The 24309-nt window shown below is 40.7% G+C and overlaps 1 protein-coding gene across 1 annotated transcript in view; it reads left to right on the plus strand.

Moving 5' to 3' along the window:
• Nucleotides 1-7543: 7543 nt before the first annotated feature.
• Nucleotides 7544-24309, plus strand: part of ANK3 (ankyrin 3) — a 241995-nt gene continuing 225229 nt past the window's right edge. The window contains exon 1 of the mRNA XM_088526336.1: nt 7544-8124. Coding sequence (XP_088382462.1) covers nt 8062-8124 — 63 coding nt within the window. The 5' untranslated portion in view covers nt 7544-8061. The remainder of the gene's footprint in view (nt 8125-24309) is intronic.

Consider the following 24309-nt stretch of genomic DNA (forward strand, 5'->3'; position numbering starts at 1 on the left):
TTGATTAAATCTGAGGAAGCAAATATTTGACAAATCTCTATATCTGAGGGATGTTCCTTACAAGTTGTACGGAATTTGTTTTCACAACTTCAAATGAAAATATAACTTTTAGTAGACATTAGCCCAGGACAGCTTAAGAGACTCTGACAATATTTATTGTTAAATTGCTGGTTTTGTAGAGGAAATTCTTTCTGGTAAGTGCGCTGCATATTGCCGTGTTGGGAAAAGATGAAATTCTGCATAGCTGCTCCTAACATGAGAGAAAAAATATGGAAAATATTTGTTGCTGTTTAGGCTGAGAATCTCTGGGCCATTTGAAACTATGGGAGCAGTGCTATAAAGAAAATAAATAAAACTGTCTTTCTCTTTTTCCTGGCTGATCAAATGTAATGTGTTTCCCTGTTTGACCTCTCTCCACTCTGCTCTCCCTTTCTTATCCATTATCTGTGAATTTATTCCCAGTCACATATCTGTCTTCTAATGAGAGAAATCTAATCATGGTCAGCATGCAGGCTGAATATAAATGGGTTATTGCTTGTTATCTGGTGCTCGGTGAAGTCATTATGGCTATCATTTCACCTATTTTGTATGTCTTGTGTCTGGCCAAAAAGATCATTGCTTTTGTTTTGGGAGATTTAAAAAATTTGTTTTTCCATGAAAACAGCTTCATTTTCATTTTACTCTTTCCTAAAGCATGGAGAGAAAGACAGGTACTGAGACAAGTGAGAACAAAAGCATCCTCCCCTTCTGCTTTACATACCTCTCCCTGCTCCCAGACATCTTTTCTTGATGGTATTTTCATCAGAATTGAAAAACCTGAAACACTTCAAAGAGAAATTTCTCCTGGGAGGGAACAGGTTGTAATTTAATTGCTTGTATAAGCTGGTCAACCTTAAGAGGAAGCTACAGTACAGCTATCTGTACAGTTATGAACACATGTACACAGATTTATGGGCTATAATGCTACAGTTACTGTTACAATATGGACTAGATCTTATCTGGGTGTCACAGGGTGTTTATTTTTCCTCATCTTTCTTTAAAAGCACCTGGGCAGGTGACACTATAGGGGGGGGGAAAAAAAAAGTTTGCTTTCTATGGGTTGTTAGCTTCCTTGTTTCAATTAATACCTGTTTTTACTGAGAGCATCTATCTATTCATTGAGTTTCAGATTATGGTTTATGTATTTGTGTGTTAGGTGTACTGCTTATCCAAGCACTCTTGGATATACTTATTTGGGGCAACTTATTTAAAGTTTTGGACAAAGTCTATATAATGCAGGGGTAATGGCTTAAGCCTTTGTGTTGCGGGTATAATCATTAACTTAATGATTGATGGCCTAACTTTAAAAGGCAAAATAGTCATAAATATTCCTCGCAGGCAGATCTCCTCCAAACCTATAAGCCTGTTTTGCTCTTTAGAAGAGAACTGCTCTGCTTAAGCCTGCTGCGGTAGTGTCACCAGGAAAATTTAGATGATTGTCCGGACAGAAGAACTTGCAACCTGAAGCCTTTGAATCAGTGCTGAAGTTAGGCTGTTCAGCTCTCTTCGGTGAATTGTAAGATTATGAATAATCTGTCATGAAGGCTGTACACTAGCTTCACAAAACAAACAGTAGTGTTTTTTCCCCTGCAACTGTCAAAGCAAGCATTATTTTGGGGAGTAAAGAGGTTGACTATCCTTCCTTTGCCTCCCATCTGTGTCCAGCTGACATGCGGTTGGGTCTCATGCCCACCTAGCAGGGATGTGCTGTTGAAGGGCACTGTTGCCAGCTAAGCCATTTAACAACCCTCTGGGGACATGTGGCTGAGGTGGCTGCCCTGATGGCAGACCCTGAAGAGCTGCAGCCGGGCAGTGCCGTGCCCCACAGTGAAACCCGGCCCCGGGAAAGGGCACGGCCTCTGCCTCTCCTTCTGGCACCTTCAGTGCAAATGTGGGAAGGCCCCGTGTGCTGGGAAATCCCAGGTAGCTCGGATTGGCGGGCAGTTTTGCAAATCCTGCCGTAGTTTCTGACATAAGGGGATGTTGAAATACATACCCAAAGTATTACTTGGAGCGTGGGCCTTTTTTTTACTTCCTGCCTGTTGCCTTGGCACTTAATGGGGTGTTGAGGTGCAAGAACCCCGCTCACACTCTGAAGCGCAGCTGCAGTTCAGTTCACCTGCACAGCACTTAATGCCCCATAAGTGTGTGATGATATGGGACCTGTTAGCAGTTAATGAACTAGCTGCAAGGTGAGGAGTGTGGGGTTTTGTTTCTGTAGATGGTTTAGTATGTTGAAACATAAAGCCATACCTTTAAAATACAGACTCTGATCTTGAAGGTCTTTTCCAACCGTTATATTTCTGAAATGAGTTGTAAATCCACTACAATCACATAATGTTTGACATCTGGCAGGTTATCCTTTTAAAAATATTTCAATGCAGGAAGCTAAAAAATAAAAGCAGCAGATTGTAATATTTATTGCAAAGTATTTTGTTATATATTCTTGAAACTTAGAAAAACTCTTTGAATTTTAATATGTTGGTAGTGTATGCAGCACTAATGCAAGACCAAGCATGGTAAGGATAAGGGAGTTCAAGTGCCATACCAGTATGTTTACTGTCTGGACAGGAGAATCCTATTCTGGAGTGACCTAGGTAATTTCAGCAGTGGGTTAACTGCTCTAGCTAATCTCATTGTTACCTGAAATTTTTGGGGGGTTAAAGAAGTTGTAGACATTTACGGTGGACCAGAACTCAGGAGATGAAAAGAGGTAACATATAATACTGCTGCATGTTCTTAAATGTTTAATATATTCCATGTTTGGTTTTATTTTTCTTAGATTACTTCTGCCAGTTTGCATGCTATCCATCCAGTACTATGCTTCAAAGAAGTCTCATAAAATATGAATTTTTTAAAATTCTGCAGAATATTAAGGGTATGAAATCAAAACCAGAATCCATAAAGTATCCTATAGCAGGTGCGTAGAAACCTATGTGCAGCTATTTCCAAACAGGGTTAGCTGACAGTTTGTACTAGCTAACAAATTCTGTGCCAGTTTTGTGGTATGACTGTGTTCCTTGTCTAGTTTTTCAATTGTAATGAACGGGAATTCTTATAAACATCATTTGGAAAGTGATGGTTCACAGGAAAATCATTTCCTTCCCTGAAGGGAATGAAGGAAGGAATTTAATCTCCTAGCTTTGCCTCTTAGAGAGTAACTTCCCAGCTACTCTGGGCTTCACTCCCAGACTCCCTTCAGCTTCATCCTTGAGGGATATGTTTGTCCTCAAGGAGATTAACTTCATTTAGCTAACATATGTTGAAATAGCTGAAGACATGACAGCTTGTTTTTGATTCATGTTCGTTATCTGATGTTCAGCCCTGGATTTCAAGACAATTTGATTTGATAACTTGAATTAAAACCTTGGATTGCTTCTTTCTTGTTGCTAATATATTTTAAATGCCCACCTAGGGTAGTTATTTTAAATGATCTACCCAAAGTCAGAATGTACCTTTTCTCAATGTGGCTATCTTTCCTCCTGAAAGAAGAGTTCCCTGCTTTCCTGTCAATGCTGGAGAGTTTGCTGCTGCCTTTGAGAGCTTCATTGGAAGACTCTTCCCTATGTGTCTAGTTCAGTGCTGCTTTGACCCTACCATTCTGCTTCTGTCTCAAATATATACTTTTAAAAAGCAGGAGAGAAATTGTGGACCAGTGCTAGCCTGTAACACATATTTTGGACCTGAAAATAGAGTTTGATAGCTCTGCATGTAGTGAACAGACACAATTCCTCAGTAGTGGCCACCACTATTATTGGTTTTCAGACTTGGTACTTTTTTGGGAGTTCTTCTCTTGGCATGAGCTAAAAGACCACTACCTACACACACCTTTGCAGCTCATCAACACACATGCTTTGGGTTTTCATTAGACTAAATATTTGTTACCAGTTTCGTTAAATTGTCATGTGCTTTGAGTAAAATTTAAATTAATGAAGACAGCTTGATTGCAACAGGTTTTGCCTTTTATGTCTTTCCAAATCTGAAAATAAAGCATTTTAAGGACAATATAAATTCTATATAGTCTAAAGGGGGTATAGTAATTCTAGATGCGTGTTGGTATTGAAGTTTTTTTTTTTCCTTATAGAGGAATTTCTGAGCAGGTACTATTCCTGGCCTGGCAGTTCTTACTTTAACCTTGAATTTTGACATATTTCATGCAGTCTCCCATATTATACTGCGGGGAGGAGTACTAGGCAGTCCATCTGAAAAGTGGTCTTACACTAAACCTTGATTTCCACAAACTTTTATTGAATTGAGTTTACAGGTTTCTACTCAAAGGACAAGCTGACTATGTCTCTACTCTGCTTTCTCCACATTCTTTTAATCCTGTAGATTGGAAAGTTATTTGAATATTTTGGTTGTTGAGGAAAGAATTCAGTTTACAATTTTTCTCTCTAAAGCCTTTGCGCGCAGTTACAAAACTGGCTGCCAATAACAAGTTGTGTACCCCTCGCTCTTGCATGCGAGTCATTTTAATTTATAAATAGAACCGCACTGATAGACTGAACTTGGCCTACACTGTTGTCCTCTTATGCGAGTTACTTTGGTTTAAAAATAGATCTGTCCTAGTAGATATGTATCAACGAGGCTGTGAAAGTTCACTTGGAGACTCTACTGTAACTAAGCAGTAAGCTGCAGGGAGCAGCGTGACTGCTCTCATCCATAAGCACAACAAACTTAGGGATTTTTCAAGGAGCCAGGCTATTGCCAAGCGTGATGCTTGGCTGTACTGTTCCCTTGTAGCTGATCAACACATACCCAAAATGCCCACGTGCACTTCCACAAAGTAACTTTTGTGAACACTCTTAACACTTGCATGTGGAAGTTTTGTTTTATCTAGATTACAGAGATTGTTCTTAGGAATGTCTTGCATTAATCAGAGTGCCCTCTTGATTGTAGCATATTTAAATGAGGCTAGATTCTGGCAGTTTCTTCAGTAATTTAATGTAACTTTGCATCTGTATTTAACTTTTTTTAATTCCTAGAGTTGGCTTTTAAAAGCTTAACTCTTCCTACATTTCTATTTTCCAGAAATATATATATTTTAATGAGTAGCATTTTAACATATGTAGGAGCCTTTAATGTGCGTAGCTCTTTAATTTTCCAGAAGTCCTGGGTTGATTTTTCTCTCCTTCTGTTCAGTTACCTCAGGCACATAAATACATAGATTTGCACAGAATCTGCTGAAAGCCTGGGTATGGAAGAAAAGTTAGCTTTAATCATTTCTTCAGTATAATTTTAGAAGTAGACTGGTGTCAGCACTCCCTTGATTAGGAGCTTTAGCACCCAGGATGATTTCTGTGAGCTCTCAGAGGAAGCAAGTCAAAAGTCATGACTCTTAAGATTTTTATTTTTTAAACCTTTCCTAGGAAACTGTTATTGCTGATGCATGCTTTAAGTACATTTATATCCATTACTTCACTTCTTGTTCTGCTGTTATAGTAGCTTTGCCTGGAGTAAAAGAACTTGGCTTTCTTTTTTCTTTTTTTGTAAGGAGAAAACAAAGCCAAATTCATGAAAGGGCCTAGGTTTTGAGGTATAAATGATTAATTTAAATGGGAGAAGATAGATTGTCTTTCTCAGAAAAGTCACTATGCTTTGGTGTAGAATGGGAGGAAAAGAGTGTGATTATTTCCCTACCTCTGAGTGTCTTGTGGCTGTAAAATTATTCTATTTTTTATTGATACTCCTTGTTCAAAACAAATTTTTGCAAAGCTGAAAAAGAGTGAAAGATGAAGGACACAGGGGATTTGGATATTGAGGTTACAGAAATAATTAAGTGCCTTGTATGTTAGGGGTAGAATATAAGAATCCTAAACAGCCTGGTCAGTTTATTTTTATCAAAGCTTTAATTTATTTTCAGAAAACACACTTGAATTATCCTGAATGCTACCTATTATTCTGCCTACGTAGTTTCTACCTCTTAGGAAGCTCGTGTTGTCCAAGGGGATGACCACATGCTAAAACAGTTGTCCAGGAGGGCGGATGGCGAGTTGCTCACATGCTGGGGCAGAAGGCTGTTGTGTCTAAGCATTGTTCTACCTACTGTCAACCAGCAGAGAGCACTTTAGTTTGTAACATGGCATCTAGGAAAAATGTGAAATTGGGAGAGGCTGAGGCTTTTCTTTGAGACAGCCATTAAAAGCAAACTGTGAAAATTAAATCCTTGGGTTTGTGGTTTATTAACTTTTTTGACATTTTATTCAAATAAATTATTTTGGAAGTATAAATTTTATTGTACATGGGTTTCAAGAGAAGATGATTTGAGATAAATCTTGTCAGGGATCTCTTAGTGTTGATTTGAGCTCTGCAGCATGTGAAGCAGTTTGTCAAAATATCAGTCGTACCAGGCTGCAGTGGATTATCTGCCTGGTTTGGAGGCAGAGGGTCGGATGATGCTAGTCCATTGCACTCTGTAAGCACAAGGACTTGTTGCCAACACGGAGGAAACAGCCTCCATGTGATGGTGCTGTTGTGGTTGCTTGCTGAAATTAATTTCTAGATGATACAAGGAGAAAGCTTGGAGGCAAGCAGCAGTACAAATCAGTGCTTTTATTCTTTTCTGTGCACGTATTTATCACCATGAGGATTTCTATGCTTTTGAAGGGGGTTGGATGGTTAAGAGGTAAAGAAGGTGGGAGAGAAAGAGGTCTCATTTTAACTCAGAACAAAACAAACCAGCCCTGTGTTAACGGGAGGCTGCCTGTCAAAAGTCGTCACTTGGCGCTTCTGATGTGAGCAGGGTTCTCAAATGTGCAAACAAGGGTGTTGCTGCCTGGCCTCGGAGGCACGGATGCAGCCCTGGGGCTGCTGCAGGGTGCCTGCCACCTTCCCCGCACCCCCACGACGGCTGTCGTGGCGGGGACTGAAAGAGGTGCCCCATCTTAAATGCTGGATTGGCATAACTCAGATGCCTTGGATGCCTGTTGTTGGGGCTGTTGTCTGATGTGGGGTTATCTGTAATGCCACTGAAGGGGCACTATGGGGGGAGGATTTTTCTAAGCAAATCTGTGTTCCTTTTTTCCCCTCTCTGTGAGACTTGTGCAGAACTAGCCAAAGCATTTGCTGGAGTAGGTCAGCAGCATGTGGAAACATGATCTGAAACCTGCCAGAGCGCCGTGCACACGCATGAGGCACGCAAGGCTTCTGCGGGAGCGCTGCCCTCGCGGGGAGACCATGCAAATCCTGTCAGAGGAGCAGGCACACGAGGGAGGAGCGAGCTGCTACAGGCAGGAATAGTTGTAAATACGGGTTTTGCTGAAATATTGCTGCTGCTTTTATGAGATGAATAATTAATGTTATAAACCTTACTGTTCAGAGTGGCAATTTGCGGGTCTCTTGGACAGGGCTAGGGAGCTGTCGGAAACGTAAACATTTCATCTAGCAATTTCTTGAGCAGCATGTTGTGCCTTTTATTGTCTGAATCTGCCTGGGAGTGGCTTTAAGATCCAGTAACCCGATCTTTTATCACTCTTGGAGGTTTCCTTTTCTGGTCTGCCCTGATGCATTCAACACATGTCGGTATTGTACCCGACCAGCTATCGGAGCGATTTAGGCTCTGTTTCTCTGTCTACAAGAAACAGCAAATCATCCACAAGTGAAAGCTGCTAGCACTTGTCAGTCAGCTGCAGCTCGTTTCTGTGTGGCTCGTCAACTCCATTTGAGAGACTGGGAATGCTCTGGATGACCAAGCTGGAAAGTGCTGTCCAGATCTGCTCTCAGGAATAAAGACTTCTTAAAAATGAAAGAAGAAAACGTTTCCTCTTTTAGAGGCATCGTGAACTGACTGATGGGAAGAACACCCAGTTTCTCAGAGGGAAAACAGCAAGGCTGTGAGCGATTCAAGTCTGTGCAGGAGGAGCAGAGACTGCCTTTGAATAGCAGTTATTCTGTTACTTGTCTGAGAAACGTCAGCAGATGGACTTTGCTTTCCGAGCCGTGAATATTTGCAGTGGCTTTGGATGTTGGAATACAAGCAGTGATCTCTTATTCCCCTTCCCCTGTATATTTACCTGCTGAAGAATGAGTGAGGAAGCAAAGGAGAAAAATGCTAAACCAGCTCACAGAAAAAAGAAGGGAAAAAAGGTAACTCCTTGTTATAGACAGTCTGCTGTTAATGGCTTGCTCTCAGTCATCTTGTATCTGAGGAGTTTGCTGCTGGGTGTGGAGTGGCTTTGCTTCGATCTTTTCCTTAGAAGAAGGATGGTGGTAGAATCGGATGGTTTTGTTTATGCTAGATGCTGATGGGTGTGTTCTTTGCTAGAATCAGTAATAACATCACAACTTGGTAGTTTTGCATTATTGAAATATTCCACTGTTTAAATACATTAGATATAAAATTGTAATATGGTTGTAGTCTTCATCGTGATATTTCAAACCCAAGGTTTGGGAGTAAACGGGTATCTAAATGAAGCTTTTTTTGAGAGAGACTGAAAATCAACATGTGCCCTTGTAAATGAAGATTAGTGATTTTGCTGAGATATAAGCAAGCTTTGGGAAAAGCTGTTGTTAAAATCCATGGTTTTAATTGTAAGCCCCTTCAATCAGCTTCATGTTGGGAATTTGAAATTTTGTGCTGAATTTTATTCCAGTGTTTAATTTCAGTTTCAGTGGATCTAATCTTTGCAATGGTTTATCTTTTGCTTGAAAGTGTACTTAGATAAATTTGCTAGATCAAAAATCGCAAGAGAAGGTTACGTTTTCCTGATATCCATGTAACTTCCCCCCTTCCTTATTGAAACATGATTTTTATGTGTTTACACTCAAAACCCCACTGTGGGGGGAAAAATGCTTAAATTTATTGCTCATATTTAAAAAATAATTTATAATATGAATCTCAACTACTGTAGAAAGACATCTGAAAGGCTTATTGAAGAGAATAAATTGAGAAACCCCACCCTTTACTTTCTGAGCATGTTCGCATCTTGCCCTATGGAAGTGTATGACAGCCTCCTAGTTGGTCCATTTCCTTAGTGAATGTATTTAATAGAATTTTGGAAAAGCAAATTAAAGTGAACCAATTTCCTCTATCCTCACAGAAATGGAGAACAGCTTTAGAAGGGAAGCGGGTGGGGGGAAAAATCATCAAAATCACTTTTAATGACAAATTAGGATATCTCCTAGACTTACAAAATGCTTCTGTGAGGCATGACATGTTGCCTCAGAGATAGAGGGGAAAGGTGTGAATAAATTGAGATGGATTTGAAATTCAGAGCATGTTAATATTTTTCTTATATTATGCATATTTTTTAGGGCTCTTAACAATCCATCTGCAGCTTCATAGTAGACAGCAAATTTTATGCCTTAAGCTTATGCAGACTTAAGCTTGTGTATCTGTCTGTGCCTTGTAGAGGACCAACCCAGTAGCCAGCAGGGCAGCGCTGGCGGATGCGGGTTAGGCCAGGCTTGGCCTGCAGGTGGCTGCTTGTGGCATGGGGGTGCTGTCCTGCCTGTGGGCAGGAGGGTGCCACTGCAGGGGCCAAAGCTCCCGCTGGTGGCTGGGATCCAGTGTCCTTGCTCTCGGGGCCTGCCGGGCACCTCCCCACGAGTGCGGGCGCAGCGCGTGGCGGTGGCTGGCGAGGCCGTGGCAAAGCTAACGTGCCTGCAGGTTTGGCTGCATGGGCTGCAGCAAACGCTGCTGCATGGCTGCACACCGGCGCCTCTCCTCCGAGAGAGGCCGAGAGCTTTGCAAACCTGCCGAAAGCCTCGTCACTGCTCTGGCTTTTTCTTTGCATCGGCGGCGGTGGCCGGGCTCCGCTGGATGAGCCTTAGGCGTGCCCCTCGTCGCGCTGCGCATCGAGGCTCCTCGCACAGCGGCGCTCAACGCCAGCCTGCCGCCACGCTGGGTCTGCTGGGAAGGCAACTGTGTTTTTCTTGTCTCCTTTAAATAAAAAGCTGACATTTTTCTGTTGTTAGCAGATTTTTTTGCCTCGTTTTCACAAGCTACTGGCTGCACAAAGCTTAAATGTATTGACTTGAATCAGGAGAAGATGGATCTGTCAATGGCCTGTAGCCTTAAGAAGCACTTAGTTAATTTGGGAATGCTCTCCAAGAAGAATATGGTAAACAAATGGTGTGTGGTTGGCTGAAAGCTCCTAGGCCAGGTGAAGCTTAACTGGGCCTAGGATTCCAGTGAGTTACACACCACCTGTCCCACCTGAAGGCATGCATCCCAAAATGGACATTTCCATGGCTGCCTCCATGTTTTCTGGATGCTTCCTTTTCTGGGCACTGCACTTTCTCCATATTCAGCTTTTCATTTGCCTCCTGTCCCACTTATCTTCAGAGCTGAGTTGTGGAAAGACTTCCTACTTTCTACTCTGACTGCTCAGGTATTTGTTCGGATCCCTTGCCCCTTCATCAGCTCTGAGTTGTTTTTTTTTTTTTTTTTTTTTTTTTTTTTTTTTTTTTTTTAATACAATTTCTGAGCAAATCATCAGAGGGTTTAAATGTACAGAAAGAGCAGGAGGGCAGTAATGGAAAGCTCAGTTTGCTATGGAAAAATCATGTCTGGAGGAGTGTTCTGAACTTCCACAGAATTACAATCAATAGGGTGTGCCCAAAAAAGACTTAAACTGACAGACAGTCACTTGCTTTGGGGCACACATTCGTGCAATATCTGTGCCTTTAAAACAGATTGACAAGAGCAGGATGTTTTCTTTGAGTATGTTAAAAATCTCAATTTAGCGAATGAATCGAGAGATGCTACAGAGATTTATTCTGAAGGATGGATGGACAACTTAGATGAAAGCAGAGCATACTGTATTTAGCACTATCATATTAAGGTGGGGAACTGGCTTTCAAAGCAAAATGGAAGGTGCTGCATCATTATTTGTTGCTAAGGCTGTAATGAAGATTAGTTCTGGTGGAATAGCAAGCCTAAGGAGTTTAGTCTTCTCTAGCAGAGCCTGCTGCTCAGTGAGTTGAGCTTCAGTGTGCTGCAATTTTCATCTGTGCTTGTATATCGTCAGTATTTGAAAACATCTAATTGAAGCCCATGGCTTTATGGAGTGGCCTTATTTATATGTTTGTTATTGCTTCTTGGTAAATCTAGGAATCTCAGTGAGCATGGAACTCTACTGTTATTACAGATGTAAAATTTATTTTAATTTTAACAAATTTTTTTTTCTTTTCTACTGGAATGAAACAGGCCATAAAAAGTTGGTGGGCATCAGAAACTAATCAAAAAATTAATAAGAAATAACTTGGATCAAAGACTCCTGTAGTATAATATATTTCATTATTTTTACAGGTGTTTGCTGGACACTGTCCAGTCCTGGATAGTAGGAAACTTCATATTAAATTCCCATTGTGAAAACTTTAATGGAAATATATATTTTCCTTTTCCTCACCCCTTCTTCCTTTAAGCAAAGCCTTTAGATGGAAACTGCGTAATGAACGATGACGATGCATCTCCCTGGGTGCGTGGAGCGTAATCAGCAATGGAGATTTCTGATAGAAAAGTGGAGAGAAAAAAAAAAAAGTCATATCACGTCAAGCTCATAATCTGATGCTAGAGTGATCTGTGCATTAATATACCAAGTGACTTATTACTCAGTCAATGGTAGTCTGACTTTTGGCATTGTGTTTTTATGTATATATGATTATACCATGCAAAGAGGGCCTATTTACTTATGCAGCAGGCTGAAATCCATGCTTTGGGGTAGGAATGTTTAGATCCTCTGCTCTAGTTTGACTAACAGATCTAATGCAATCCACTACTTTGGAGCCAATAGCTGGGGCTCGCTATCACCAAGCTGGTTTACTCCTCACAAACTGCCAAATAGAAATCTACATAGACTTAGGAAATTTTAAAAAGGCAAGAAAATGCTAGAAAGAAATGTCTCTTACTCAGTTTTAGCAGAAGGCTTATGTTTTCTTAATTTTAAGTCTCTGGAAAAATCACGATTGAAGTTGACTCTGATTGTGATGTTAAACCTTGACAAGGTTTATCTTATCATCAGTGAATTAAATTTTCAGCATATCAACACTTTTCCCTGTAATTTTATCAGATTCTGCTTGTTGGACTTTAATGTCTTTGTGCTACTTCAACAACCCTGAGCTTCTGGAAGATCCTCCATACTTGCATGTCCAAATAAGAGTCCAACAGGACTAGAGCACAGAAAAACAGCTTTTGATTTGTTATGGCTGTTTTTAACTGCATGTTTTATTAAGGCTTTAAGATTCTACTCCGAATCAAGAGCACTTACGTTCTTTTGCCATTCTAAAATTTATTGAACCGCCTCAGAAAATGGCAATGTACAAATTTGTCACATTTGTAAGAATCATTCCATTGTGTTCTTGTTATCTTGAACAAGATAAATATGATGGCAAATTAAGTATCCTACTGTTTTGATATGGTTTTATATAGATTATTTTCCTTAAAAAAAATACATTCTAGATAACACTTGTTTGGTGCTAGTATTAGTCAACAACTAGTCAACTATTGTTGACTAATATTTCTAATGTTGACTATGTTGCTAAATGAGATGATTTTGTAAAGTCTCCATAGAGAATGACACAAGAAGGCACATCGTTATGGATTTTTATTGTAATTTTTCTGTGCGTGACAGCTTGTAGCCAGAAGTGACTGTGTGAGAGTCCTTCCATTTGCTGTTAAATTGAAACTCCCATAGCTATGTAAGAGAATAGATTCTGCTGTACTAATGCACTAAATAGGATTCAAACTGAATTTGTGACAAATATTTTGGGACTATGCCCTGTTTGCCTTTTTCTTCCTGTGCTGGAAAGAGATCTAAATTTTTTACAATGTGCTTAATTTTATAGTGGAAAACAGAGAACATGAAACTTGAGGGAGAATCTTGGATCCTGTGGCATACCTTATCCTGTGGTTTCAAGATCTTTCCAGAAAATTCAAGTGTGAATAGTCTTTTCCCTACTGAAGAATGGATCTAGGAAGTAGTGCGGCTGTACTGAAGTGAATTAGCTGATTTTCTGTCTCATCTTTATTTTAGAGTAAATTGCACAAGTGGTGACTAAGTATGGAGGAAATAAACATGTTCAGGGAAACAGAAAATGTGTTCTCTTTCAGTGGTTTGAATGGGAGTAGTCTACCATAGACAGCTTTATGGCACAAGCCTTTGCAGGTGAGTACAGGTGCCGTAAAGAGGAGCCGGTATCAAGCTGTATTCCCAGAAAGGGAGCTGTAAGGGCCTGTAAAGGGGTCTGTTTTCAGAGTGCCTCGAGTAGCATAGGTCATGTTGCATTTTCCATGGTTTAGTGGCTTATGTCCTTTGGGTTAAAACAAGCGAATAAACAAAAGCTACTTGGGCTCTCCTGCACTGGATATCTCCCTGTGGCTGAGATGCCAACCCCGCGCTGGTAGGGCTTTGAGCACAGCCTTTTACCACAGTTCATGGTTTTGGTTCTTTGTGAGGGTGTTTTTCTGTGCCAGAATGGGCTGTGCTCCCTGCTGCCATAGCAGCTGCCCTGGGTGGCACCGCACAGCTGGGCCCTTCCAGGCCAGGCCGTGTCAGCTCTGCAGTGATAGAGGGATGGGTGTTATGTTTGCCTACAGAGCACGTGTTTGGGCTGCGAGAGGCACGGCCCGTTATCTTCAGTCGCAGACTTCAATTGCATATGTTCTGGAGTGCTTGTAGGGACAGGAAGCAGTGCAGAAGTTACTGCAATAAATTTGTTACATTAAACCACCATATAAATGTCAGCTTGCTCAAACTTGAACTTGGTTTAAATCAGAGGAACATCCTTTTGAGGTTCCCTGGAGCCTGCAGAATTGGTGTTAGCATTTGGGATTTTGTTTCTCAGAGCCTGTAACAGAGGCAGTTACAGACTTCAGTGGGACTCGGTGTTGGCAGCTATATTGGTCTGTCAGGTGCTGATATGCCTGCTGTGCTAATGTAATTGTTATGTCTTAAAACTTTAAAGTACTGTAATTATGCTGTCTATTACAGACTGACAAAGCTAAATGTATCTGGGCATCCCACTTAAACTTCCAAACAAGTCGCCCTTGTAGTCAAAGTGCCAGTCTATCCTAGTAGGGAAGAGATGTTAACTGGGGTAGGCAACTTGGGGCCTTTTGAGGTGAAGGAATAGAGTGATATTGTGTTTTGTTTTATTTATTTTTTTTTTAGTAACTTCATTGTTAACTGGAATCAAAGTGCCTGTTGACTGTCAGATTCCCCAGCTACCAACCAGGTTCAGGCTCAGGTTTTAAAGCTTAATGCTATCTAAAATGTGGGTTTTTGGCAGCTGGCAAGTGTTAGGTCCTTATTTCAAACACTGAGCCTAGGTCATGTTTAAATCAAGCTAATCGTATAATGGCTTCTGTGTTCTTTTCAACACTTCATGTTTTGAAGCTGATCAATAAATACCCTGTTTAGAGAGGTAATAGTAGTCTCTACTTTTTTTTTTCCCTGGCTGTTGACACACGTGCTGCTCCATCTAGCACGAGTCCTGGGCAGGTTGTTTGCTGGGTCAGCCTGTTCAAAATACTTGCTGGATAAGCTGAACCAGCCAGGAGGCTGCCTGTCCCTTCCGTGCCCCAAGCAGCATGGTGAAAATCCCTCTTTCCCCTAACAGCTCATTATATGCAGCCAAGAGGAAGGATGGTAGAGGGAGCTGGCAGGCAGAATGGGAAGGCTCCCAAGGAGATGTGGTCTTTAGCATTTCTTTAGGTAACAGACACTGTGTCCTATTACATCTAAATTAAATGCACAGCTCAATATATTTAAAACACTTTAAGTGCTACCATCTCATGCTTGCTTCAGATTTGTGCTTACAAGAGGTTTTGGTTGCTGTTATTTGAAACAAGAGGTATGGTTTGTGAATTCTTCGAATTCTCTCTAGTGTGTTAGTGACTTGTAAATGTAAACAAGGAATGATTTGATGGGGTGGGATCTGTGGGGGAATGACGTTACTTTGTGAGCAGGAACAATGTAAGGCTTCACGCTTTCACCAGTTAGTCTGTTTCATAGTTTTGTTTAAAACTGCTATTTAATGGGAGCATTTGCTTTCTTAGCTAATAGTAGTTATGCAACTCTTGTATTGCAGCCTCTTATGTATGTGCATGTTGACCTTTTTTCTAAAACTTATATCAGTGTCAGTGAACAGATCACTGCAAGCTGTGTTCTTCCTTCTCTTTTCTTTAGATGTGTCATTATTCATGGAATAATCCATAGCAAGCAGTTTTATTGACTTGGTTTTTCTTAAGTCAAAAGTCAAAATTGAACACCAGCAGTTAAGCTGTGCTCATTGATATTTCTGTAACTTCCCCTAATGACATTTGTAGAGAGATGCCTCTTAGTCAAGAGGTAATGTGATGCTTTTTATCAAAATGGCATCACTTCATTTTTTTATATTGGTTTCTGAACTGGTAAGGAGGAATGTTTCGGCAGGGATCCTGGACATTTAGGGTTCGGAGGATTCATAAGACACTGTTAATCTGAATGGCTTAATGTACTGCGAATGTACAAGTTGCATGGAATTGGTGTGGGGCAAGGAGTGGGACTCGCGAGAGGAGGCAGCCTGAGGTGGCCAGGGCTCTGGGCAGAACTGGCCCGGGGCTGCCTTCAGCTAAGGCTCGGCCTTGGCTTGTCTGCACGTGACAAGCAGATGGAAACACTGGTCTCTTGGGCCCTGGGAATAATTCAGGCATGCTAAACCATTCTGGAAGAAGAGGTGCTGTATCAGCAATGGGGAAACTGGTCCTGGTGGACAAGGCCATCTTCACGAGCAGCTGAGGCTTTGCAGGAAGGCTGCATGCACGGAGGCCTCGGGCTGAGCACTGTGGTGTTCGCGTGGGTGCCAATGGCGTAGGGCTAGTGCTGGCAAGTGGTGCAGGGGCACTGCCCCCTTTCCCTGCTGCTCTAAGCAGCCCTCTTGCTTCATTTGCTTAATTACTCATGTGTGTGATTAGAAAGAAGTGCTGTTGCTGCCTAGTAATTAATACTTGGTGTGGAACACCAGGGTGGAATTAGGATGAGGGAAAGCCTCAGTGAACAGTGTGGTGTCAGTTTAAGTGGCCTTCAAAATGAAGGTCAGCCTAGGGGATGGTCTTCCTAATTCTGGCTGGTTCCACTTGCATGTCGAGTCTGAAGGGCCCAACTCTGAGAGGGGCTTTATTGATGTGTTCCGTTATGCAGAAATATAAATACGATGGAGTCTGTCCACTCTAAACTGTTGTGGGCTCCAGCTATTTCATCCAGGTCATCCAGGCACCACCAACATTAAACCTGTTTGGTACAGACCGGTTGCTTTGTTAATCTAAATTCAGTTTGCACACGAGCTGTAGTTCGGTGCATTTCTTGCTCTTCGTGTGCATCCGCAGCATCCTTGCATAGCTTCTCTGAAAGATCCGATGAACGGGTGAGTGCCGAGGACAGCGGAAGTAACTCATCTCCCTTGCTCAAGTACTGCTTGTGCTGCACTTCCTCCTCTCCCCTCCATTCCCTCTCCTTAGAGCCTCTTCCTCGCAATGTGCAGATGTCAGCTCCACCTGGTGTAAGGGACAATTTCCTGTCATAGGAACATCAGCTAAAGTGATCTCAGAAGGAAAAAATATGAAATATTTCATACGCACTTGAACCTAGTAGCTTTGTGCTTATAGCTAGAGAGACTTGGTCTATTTGACTAGCAGCTCTTCAAAATGTGCCTTAAATCTGCAAGGGGGAGAGTTCCAGCTGGACGTGGAAAAAAAGTGTAATTTTCAGATGTGTTCATGCAACATAAGTTTGTCCTTGGACTTTCTTTAGAGAGATGCTAGACTATAGTGAGAATTATGTGCTTAGTGTTAGTTAAGTAATAGAAAAAGCGATTAATATGTACAGCAAGAGTAATATGAGTCTGTATCAAAATGTTAATCTAAAACTTTTTTTTGCTGATATTTGAACAGGAATAGAAAAGGTATTGCTAGGATAGTGCTCCCTTCAGCAACGTTCTAAGCAACTACTAACAAAGTATGAGAAGGTTTCACAACAGCCATAGTAAGCTTGTGTTAACTAAGGTCTTCACACTCCTGTTCTTGCAGCAAATTTCAGCTGCTAGGAGTATTTTTAGATCTACGGTATATGGCAAAGACTATTTTGAAAATGTGAGAATTAAGGCATTTTAAGTAGCTGTTGAGGTACCTCATACTTACTAACTCAGTGAATGAAAGTATTTGAAGATCAGCTCCTGGAAAATAAAATATAGCCAAATAGGGTGTCTGGTCATCTGCGGATACTGAGCAAGTTATGTAGAGTAACACAGTGCTGTATTTGTAGCCCTGTAGGTGATTTGCTTGTGGATCTTTCAAAAATGGGATGACGGCCTGAAAATACATATTGAAGAGGCACTTCAGGTCTGACTTGGTTCTGGATGGCACTAAAACAGGAACACAACTTCCTTGGTTGTGTTTGGAGTTACGTGCTGGGGCTGGTCTTCGTTTTGCCCTGATCTCCAATTTGCAAGTCAGTGGGGCTGGCTGCACAGGTGCCAACCTTGCCACATCTGAGCAGAACCTGGGAGCATTACTGTCAAAATGGTAATTTGCCAGTAATACAAAAGTTCTCACTTAAAAATCTGATATGCTTGGAAACAACTTAAAAAAAAAAAAAAAAAAAAAAAATCAAGCCTTAGAAATGGGAGTCTGTTCTGTGAAAAGCAGTCCCAGAGCCCGGGTGGTGCAAGCTGAAAAGTCTTCTGCATTGCCCCCTAGTGTTTCCAAAAAAGAAAAGAGGGGGACACCCAAAATCCAAACAAAAATTAATGTCGGAAACTAGTTGCTTCTACCTTATTCCTTTTTCTTCTGGTGAGATAAACCTTTGCACATATCCTAATGCTTGTTGTCCCTGCCATTTCATGCTTTCAACTGCTTCCATTCATTGAGTTTTTTCTCTTTACTTGGCTGAGTAATAAGAGTCTGTGACTACAGGTATTCCTTTTACCTTGTATTTTACAGCCATTTCCATTATATCCATGCCATTCCTTACAGTGATTTCTTTGCCCTCCATATCTCCTTCTTATTACAAAAAGAAGAGGAATGTATTTTAACAAAGAGGAGGATCTTTTTTATCCTTGCAAGTCTAAGCCTTTTCAATTGTGTACAAATGTGCAGTTCTATTAAATGAAAGCATGTCTTTACTCAAACTTGCTCACCGTTTTGGTTATGGTGAGAACTTGAAAACACAATGTGGGTTGGAGTAATAAGTACAGAGTAATAGAGAGGATGATAAATTAAGCAATTTGAGAAGCTCATTCCTCTCTGGTTATATTTTAAGCTTTTCATGATCTGAAGACTATTGAACTAGTAGAGCTTTTCATGATCTGAAGATATTGAACTAGTAGAACTAGTAGGGATGAAGCTGTAAAAGGAATGTGTGTGGCTCTCAAGTTAGTGTCTCAAGACTGGCTTGTGTGTCCATAAAGTTTGCATGACATGCATCACAGTTGCTGTCAGAGGATAAAATTTAGTAACATAAAAACTGAATGTCTCTGTCAAGCCTTACTCTTTACCTTCCCTATTATTAATAGGGAAATTCTATATTGTTATATATTTTATAATATATAATATAGAATACATAATACATAATGTAATATAATTATAAAAATTTTAATTCTGCCTGAAATACTTGCAAAGTTAAGTGCTAGCCTGTCTTATCAATGCTAAATCATATGAAAGCTGTTAAATAAAGTCGTTTCAGGAATAGTTTTGCAATCAGCAGCAAAACATTTTATTGAGAAAAGTCTTTAATTTTTTGTGTTTTAAAATTCTTCTATTTGATTTTAATTGGGGGACACCATCATATCAAATAATTGCAGTATGGGCTGTGATTGAGACAACTAAGATTCAGAACAAAATTGCTTTGGTTGGATGACTTACTGAGAAATGATTTTTCTTACTCCTGCTTTGTTTAAAATCTGTTACAGCTTTATGTCAAACCAATGGAAAGAAGATTTTTTTTTCCCCTCTTGTCTCATTGAAGGACAGTACTGGTGACTTTTGAAGAACAAAAGTCAATAAACCAGGAGTTCATGCTCTTGTCTGAACAAGTGCCTGATCAGTTGCATGTCATTTTGTGTTTGTTCATTTATCAGAAGTCCTGAGTTTGGAGAAGAGAAAGAGGTTTTACAGAGGCACCTATGGTATTTAAGTGTTTTTTTATATAGTCAAACTAATAAATGCTGGAAAGATCAGAAAGAAAAAATCTGAATTTTCTATTAACTAAATATCATCTCTTTAATTATAGCTCAAAATTTAGACAATAAATATGCAATAACAGCTTGTCTGTGAGATTGTAAAATATAGTTGGAGGGCTGTATGTCAAATGCAGTTACTGTTTGTTTTCTGATGTTTGGTCTTTGTGCTTGAAGCTATTTCAGAGCTGGGAGGCACAGGACTCATTCTAAAATAGGCAACAAAATGTTAGCCCACAAATGGCTGGAGCTGTGGTGCAAAATGTCACAAAAAACGATTAGCTACTGTTTAAGCTTCAGAAATGTACAGGGATGCAGTCAATTGGTCTAGTGAAATAAGGCTATACAGTAATTGTTTTAAAGGTTACTCTAATACAATGTGAGAGACCAGGACCACAATACAGGTTGGTAATACGAGTTGTGAGTATTGCTCAGCCAAGTCTTTGCTCCCTCACCTGCCTTTGTGTTTCAAGCCCCAAGCCATACAGCTAGCATAAAGCTAAAATATCTAGATTAATGCAAAAATGAGTTAATCTTATTTTACTCTTGCAATAGTAATTAGGATTGAGTAAATGAATTTATCTAAAGCAAAAATTTTCAGAAGACAAGCCAGGAGCAGAGATGAGTGCTCTAATTCTCAGGAGTTGAGCCCTCGGAAGCTTTGCTAAGGAGTGGGAGTAGCTTGTCTGTTCAGCAGTTTTAGAATCAGGCTACTTGTTTAGCCCGACTTAGCCTGTGTGTCTTTATAAATACATTACTGCACATTCCTGTGAATGACTATTACAATGTCATTACGCAATTCCTTGCCATTCATAAGAACAGGCATACTGCAGGGTGCGTGCACAGATAAATCCGGAAAACCTGGGAAGGATTTATAATTGGTGCATGGGGGAAGGAGGAGAGGAAGGAGCTATTTGGGACGTATTTTCACTTCATGCCTTTTTTTCTGAAAACGTGTGACACTTCCATCTGGAGCTGAGCATGTCTGCGCAGGCTGCTGGGAAAGGCACCACCGAACGTTCCGACAAGTCGCCCCTGTCGGCAGCGTCTGTGCCGCGAGGAGCTCTCCCCTTCCCAACCGCATCGGTGGCTTCACCACGAACCTGCATGGAGATCCTGGCTGTAACTGAGAGTCAGGTTCAGGACAGAACAGACGGGAAAATCAGTTTTAACGTTGGCTTCTTCGTCCGGTATTCCCCTATTACACATATGGTCTGTAAACATTTAGCTTTTCTTCTCAACAGTATTGGTGTACCTCCCAAAAACACTGGCATGTGCCTTAAAGGGGTGGGCAACTACGCATGTAAATTGTATATGTACTTTCAAAACTCTCCAGTACAGATTGATCCTCTTTTCCCTGAAGCTGGGAAAGGATTTGCGATTGGCTTTGTGGAGGTAAGACTGACTTCATCTTAAAACAAAGAGCAAAAGACAAAACTTACTACATGAAAAATGATGCTGGCATTACACGTCTGAAATGTCCCCACTTGATATCAACACGGGGCTGATTGTATAGTGACACGGAACAAAATCAATAGATTCTGCAGGTTAATTAGCAGCTAGATGTGTAAGTAGTAGTTTGGGTCAAGACTGTAGGGAAAGGAGTAATGTTTTGTAGTGTTCTCATGTATTACTGACAGCAGTAAAGGAGCCTGCAGCTCTTGCTGAGGTTGATGAAGGCTGTTTAGCATCAGGCTGGTGGCAAGTTCAACCCTGATTGCCCTTTAGTCTTTTCCCTAGTTGAAATGGTGCTATCTGCTGCCGAGGTGCTTATGGCCATTAAGATGTAAAGAAACTGGTGTATCAAATATTAATGAGGAACCATTTTCATTGATCTCAGTCTGGAGATAAAGATAAGCTACTGAGGGCATAGAAGCAAAGGATACCCAGGTGCAGAAATGGAGTCATGTGCAAGCAGGGGGCAGGTTTCACACTGGACAGGGATCTAAGCCATCATGCTATGAGTAATCCTGGTTTACACTGCTGGTCAGGGTTACTGTTTTAGCTCTTCTACATGTTAACTGTGATATGTAAACTGTTAGGCACCCAGCTCTTGTGCTGACTAGTCTAAGCTAAAGCCATGACAAGCTGAAAATGATCACACTGCAGGATTCAGACTATTTTTTGAAAATTTGTAGTCTGATTCATTTTATCCTTGGAAGTTATGCACCCTGGTGGGATTTTAAATAACCTTTAGGTTTTTTCATTAACTTAATGCATATTAATTTATGGAAGAATGAATCATATCTTGATTCATATTGTACACTTCATGGATTTAGTCACTAATGCAGGGATTGAAGTGGTCCAAAAAAAAAAAAAAAAGCAAATGTCATCTTATTCATTTAATACTATTATTACATATCTCTTAAGGTCAGGTTTTCATATAATGATAGTATGATGCAAATAAACACATTATTCCTAGTCTTCAGTGCACAATTCAGAGGAAAAAACAAGTCTTTATCTCTAACCAATAGCCTATATCTAGAATATGTAAGTATTATAACACTAGAAAGAAAAGAAATGCAGAGCTACATTGGAAACAAAAAAGAAACCACTCTAGGGAGGTATATACGGTAGGATTTAGGACTTCTGAGTCTTGGCTCAGAAGAATATTATTTGTGAAACCAGTCTGGGGGGAAGGTGCAGAAGAACCGAGCTCTTAATGCAATTGGATGCAGAGAGTGTTTCTCAGAAATACCCACTGTTTTTTTGTGTTTGTGTGTGTGTTTTATTACTATATTTGATAAGATGAAGTGTAAATGCTAACTTCGGGTGACTGATGCTTTTATTCGAAAGATAGAAATGTGATGACTTTTATAGCAGGAAAGCCACTAATATCCCCAATTTATAGAATAAGTGATGATAAACCTTCTACAACAGCTTTATGTCTGAAGGAGAGAAAATAGTATTTTGGAAATACATTAGCTGTAGAACCTACTCAGATACTTTCCCCTCCAGCTTTCAATGCTAGTGTTTCAAACTTGAGGTTTGTGAAACCTTCACACTTCACCCAAATTGAACTGAGCCTATTAACAACTTTGTTTTTTTTAAAACAAACAATCAAAAAAAGCCCCACAATCTAAGCAGAGGAGCAAAAATATAGTCAATGGCTTGAAAAAAGAAAAAGAAAATTTGGGGTATCTGCCTGAAAAGTGGGTTATCTAAATCTGGCATGCCGCAGCCTTCCTCTGTCTCTGCTGCAATGAAAAGTAGATGCATATGGTTTTGAAGCTGAAATTTGCCACACAGTTCAGTGCTCACTTTCAGTGAGTTATACATGGCTAGAATGTGTGGGACGGGGTTGGGTATCTTAGTGTTTACTGCCCCACTTGTGTGGGGATACTGAATGACATGATCTTAAAAGCAGCAACAAGATCCTGTAAGAGCCTTTCAAGACAAGCTCTAATTGTTACTAAAACATATAGGATATAGGAAATAAGTATTTCTTGGGTTGTTGCGTGTGTGTTTAAGATCCATCTAACAGTCACAATCATACTTGCGTTTCCATTTAGAATTTATATTGTGTTCATTGGGAGCTAACAGCTTCAGTAACAACTTTACTGTTACGCAGCAATATTTATGTGCCTTCCTATCCGAGCTGACCAGTAGTTAAAAGTGAGAGTTTAAGACCTCTATGAACATTAGAGCAGCCGGTATCTTTCTGCAGAGAGTCCTGTGGTTTGTACTAGCAGTCCTTTGATTCCATAAACCCTCAGGAAGTAGTAACTTGCTCCAGCTAGCACCTTTTATGACTTGTACCCTCATATCATGTTTACAACAACAGTGAGTTTAAGCTCAGCTGATAGCTCATCCGGTGAGGATTTAAATTTTTGACTTAACTCCAGCACTTCCGCTGCTTCCTGGGAGCATGAGTGTGCGTCTGAGGCCATGCAGGCCAGAGCGAGGGTGGTGACTTAAAGCAAAACCTAATCACTCCTTTCAGATTTCTCATTTTTACTATATACCAGGCGTGGTTGAATAGCTAAATAGTGCTGAGTTATACTAATTTTGGGGAATTACAAGTTATGTACATACATACATCTTTGTTTATAGTTGCTGTATATTCATTTTTTCTTCACAAGGCTCTGTTCATAATAACTCTTTAGGGTTACTCTTTAGAATTTTTTTAATGACTAGTTAAGTAAGACCCAAAGTGACTTTTAATTTTAAATTTTTTGTAACCCCATGCGGTTATTTAAAGACAAGAAACTATTTTCGTTAGCTGTGGCAACTTTGCTTTGATTTCTGCTAGAAACTGTATGCAAATCCCTGCTGAACAGATGATTGACACTTCACTAATTTTAAGTAATTCAAATAATTACAGCAAGCAAATTTATTCAAGCAGCATGATCCAGTGCCAGGATAAGCATTAGCCCTAATGGCCATCTCAGCAGAATCTTCCTCGGCAGCAGGGAGGCTGTGCTGGCAGGCTGCTTCCTGATGAGCTGTGCTATGAAACGCGCTCAGGTCCGCAGAGCTGCGGGGAAGCAGGAAAGGTGCCATCAGTTTGGGATGAAGTTGAGCAACCCGACCCCAGACATATCAAACCTGCCCATACGCAAAGTGCGTCAGCCACTATGGCCACCTCGTGTGTGAGTGTGCACATTGGCACTGCATGACTCGTAGGGCCGCAGCTTTAGCTGCCCTTGGGCAAGACGTGGCCTAAGGGCCTTGGCATGATCCTCCTGAGGAGCAAGTTCTCACCTGCTTGCAGCCCTGAGCCTGAGTGTCCAGGGATAGACCCTTCGTTTGTCCCCTTCGGCAGCCTCTGCAGCAATGGTTCTTTCCAGGCCTTGTGCCACAGGGCTGTTCAGCCACTTATGTGCGGCCTAAGGACAACCAAAGAACTGAAGCCTGGCGAAAGATCAAACCTTTAACCTGGGGAGCATAAGATGATGTGAAATCTGTTCTGCAGATTGAAGTTAAAAGCTAAAAATGCCAATCCTTCATGCACAGGAGTTTTATCTGAATAGGAGATCAAGATCATTATGATTTTCTGGGAGCCCTTTACCAGGTGGAAAATTTTCCCCTGGCTACTTCAGGGGACCAAGGTAAATGTCTTGTTGAAATGTTTGTGAAGAATCAATGCGACTTACTATGAATATATGGCAAGTTTAT

Source organism: Tinamus guttatus, unplaced genomic scaffold (assembly GCF_059628265.1).
Source record: "Tinamus guttatus ecotype Peru unplaced genomic scaffold, ASM5962826v1 Tinamus_guttatus_pri_ptg000246l, whole genome shotgun sequence".
NCBI lineage: Eukaryota > Metazoa > Chordata > Aves > Tinamiformes > Tinamidae > Tinamus > Tinamus guttatus.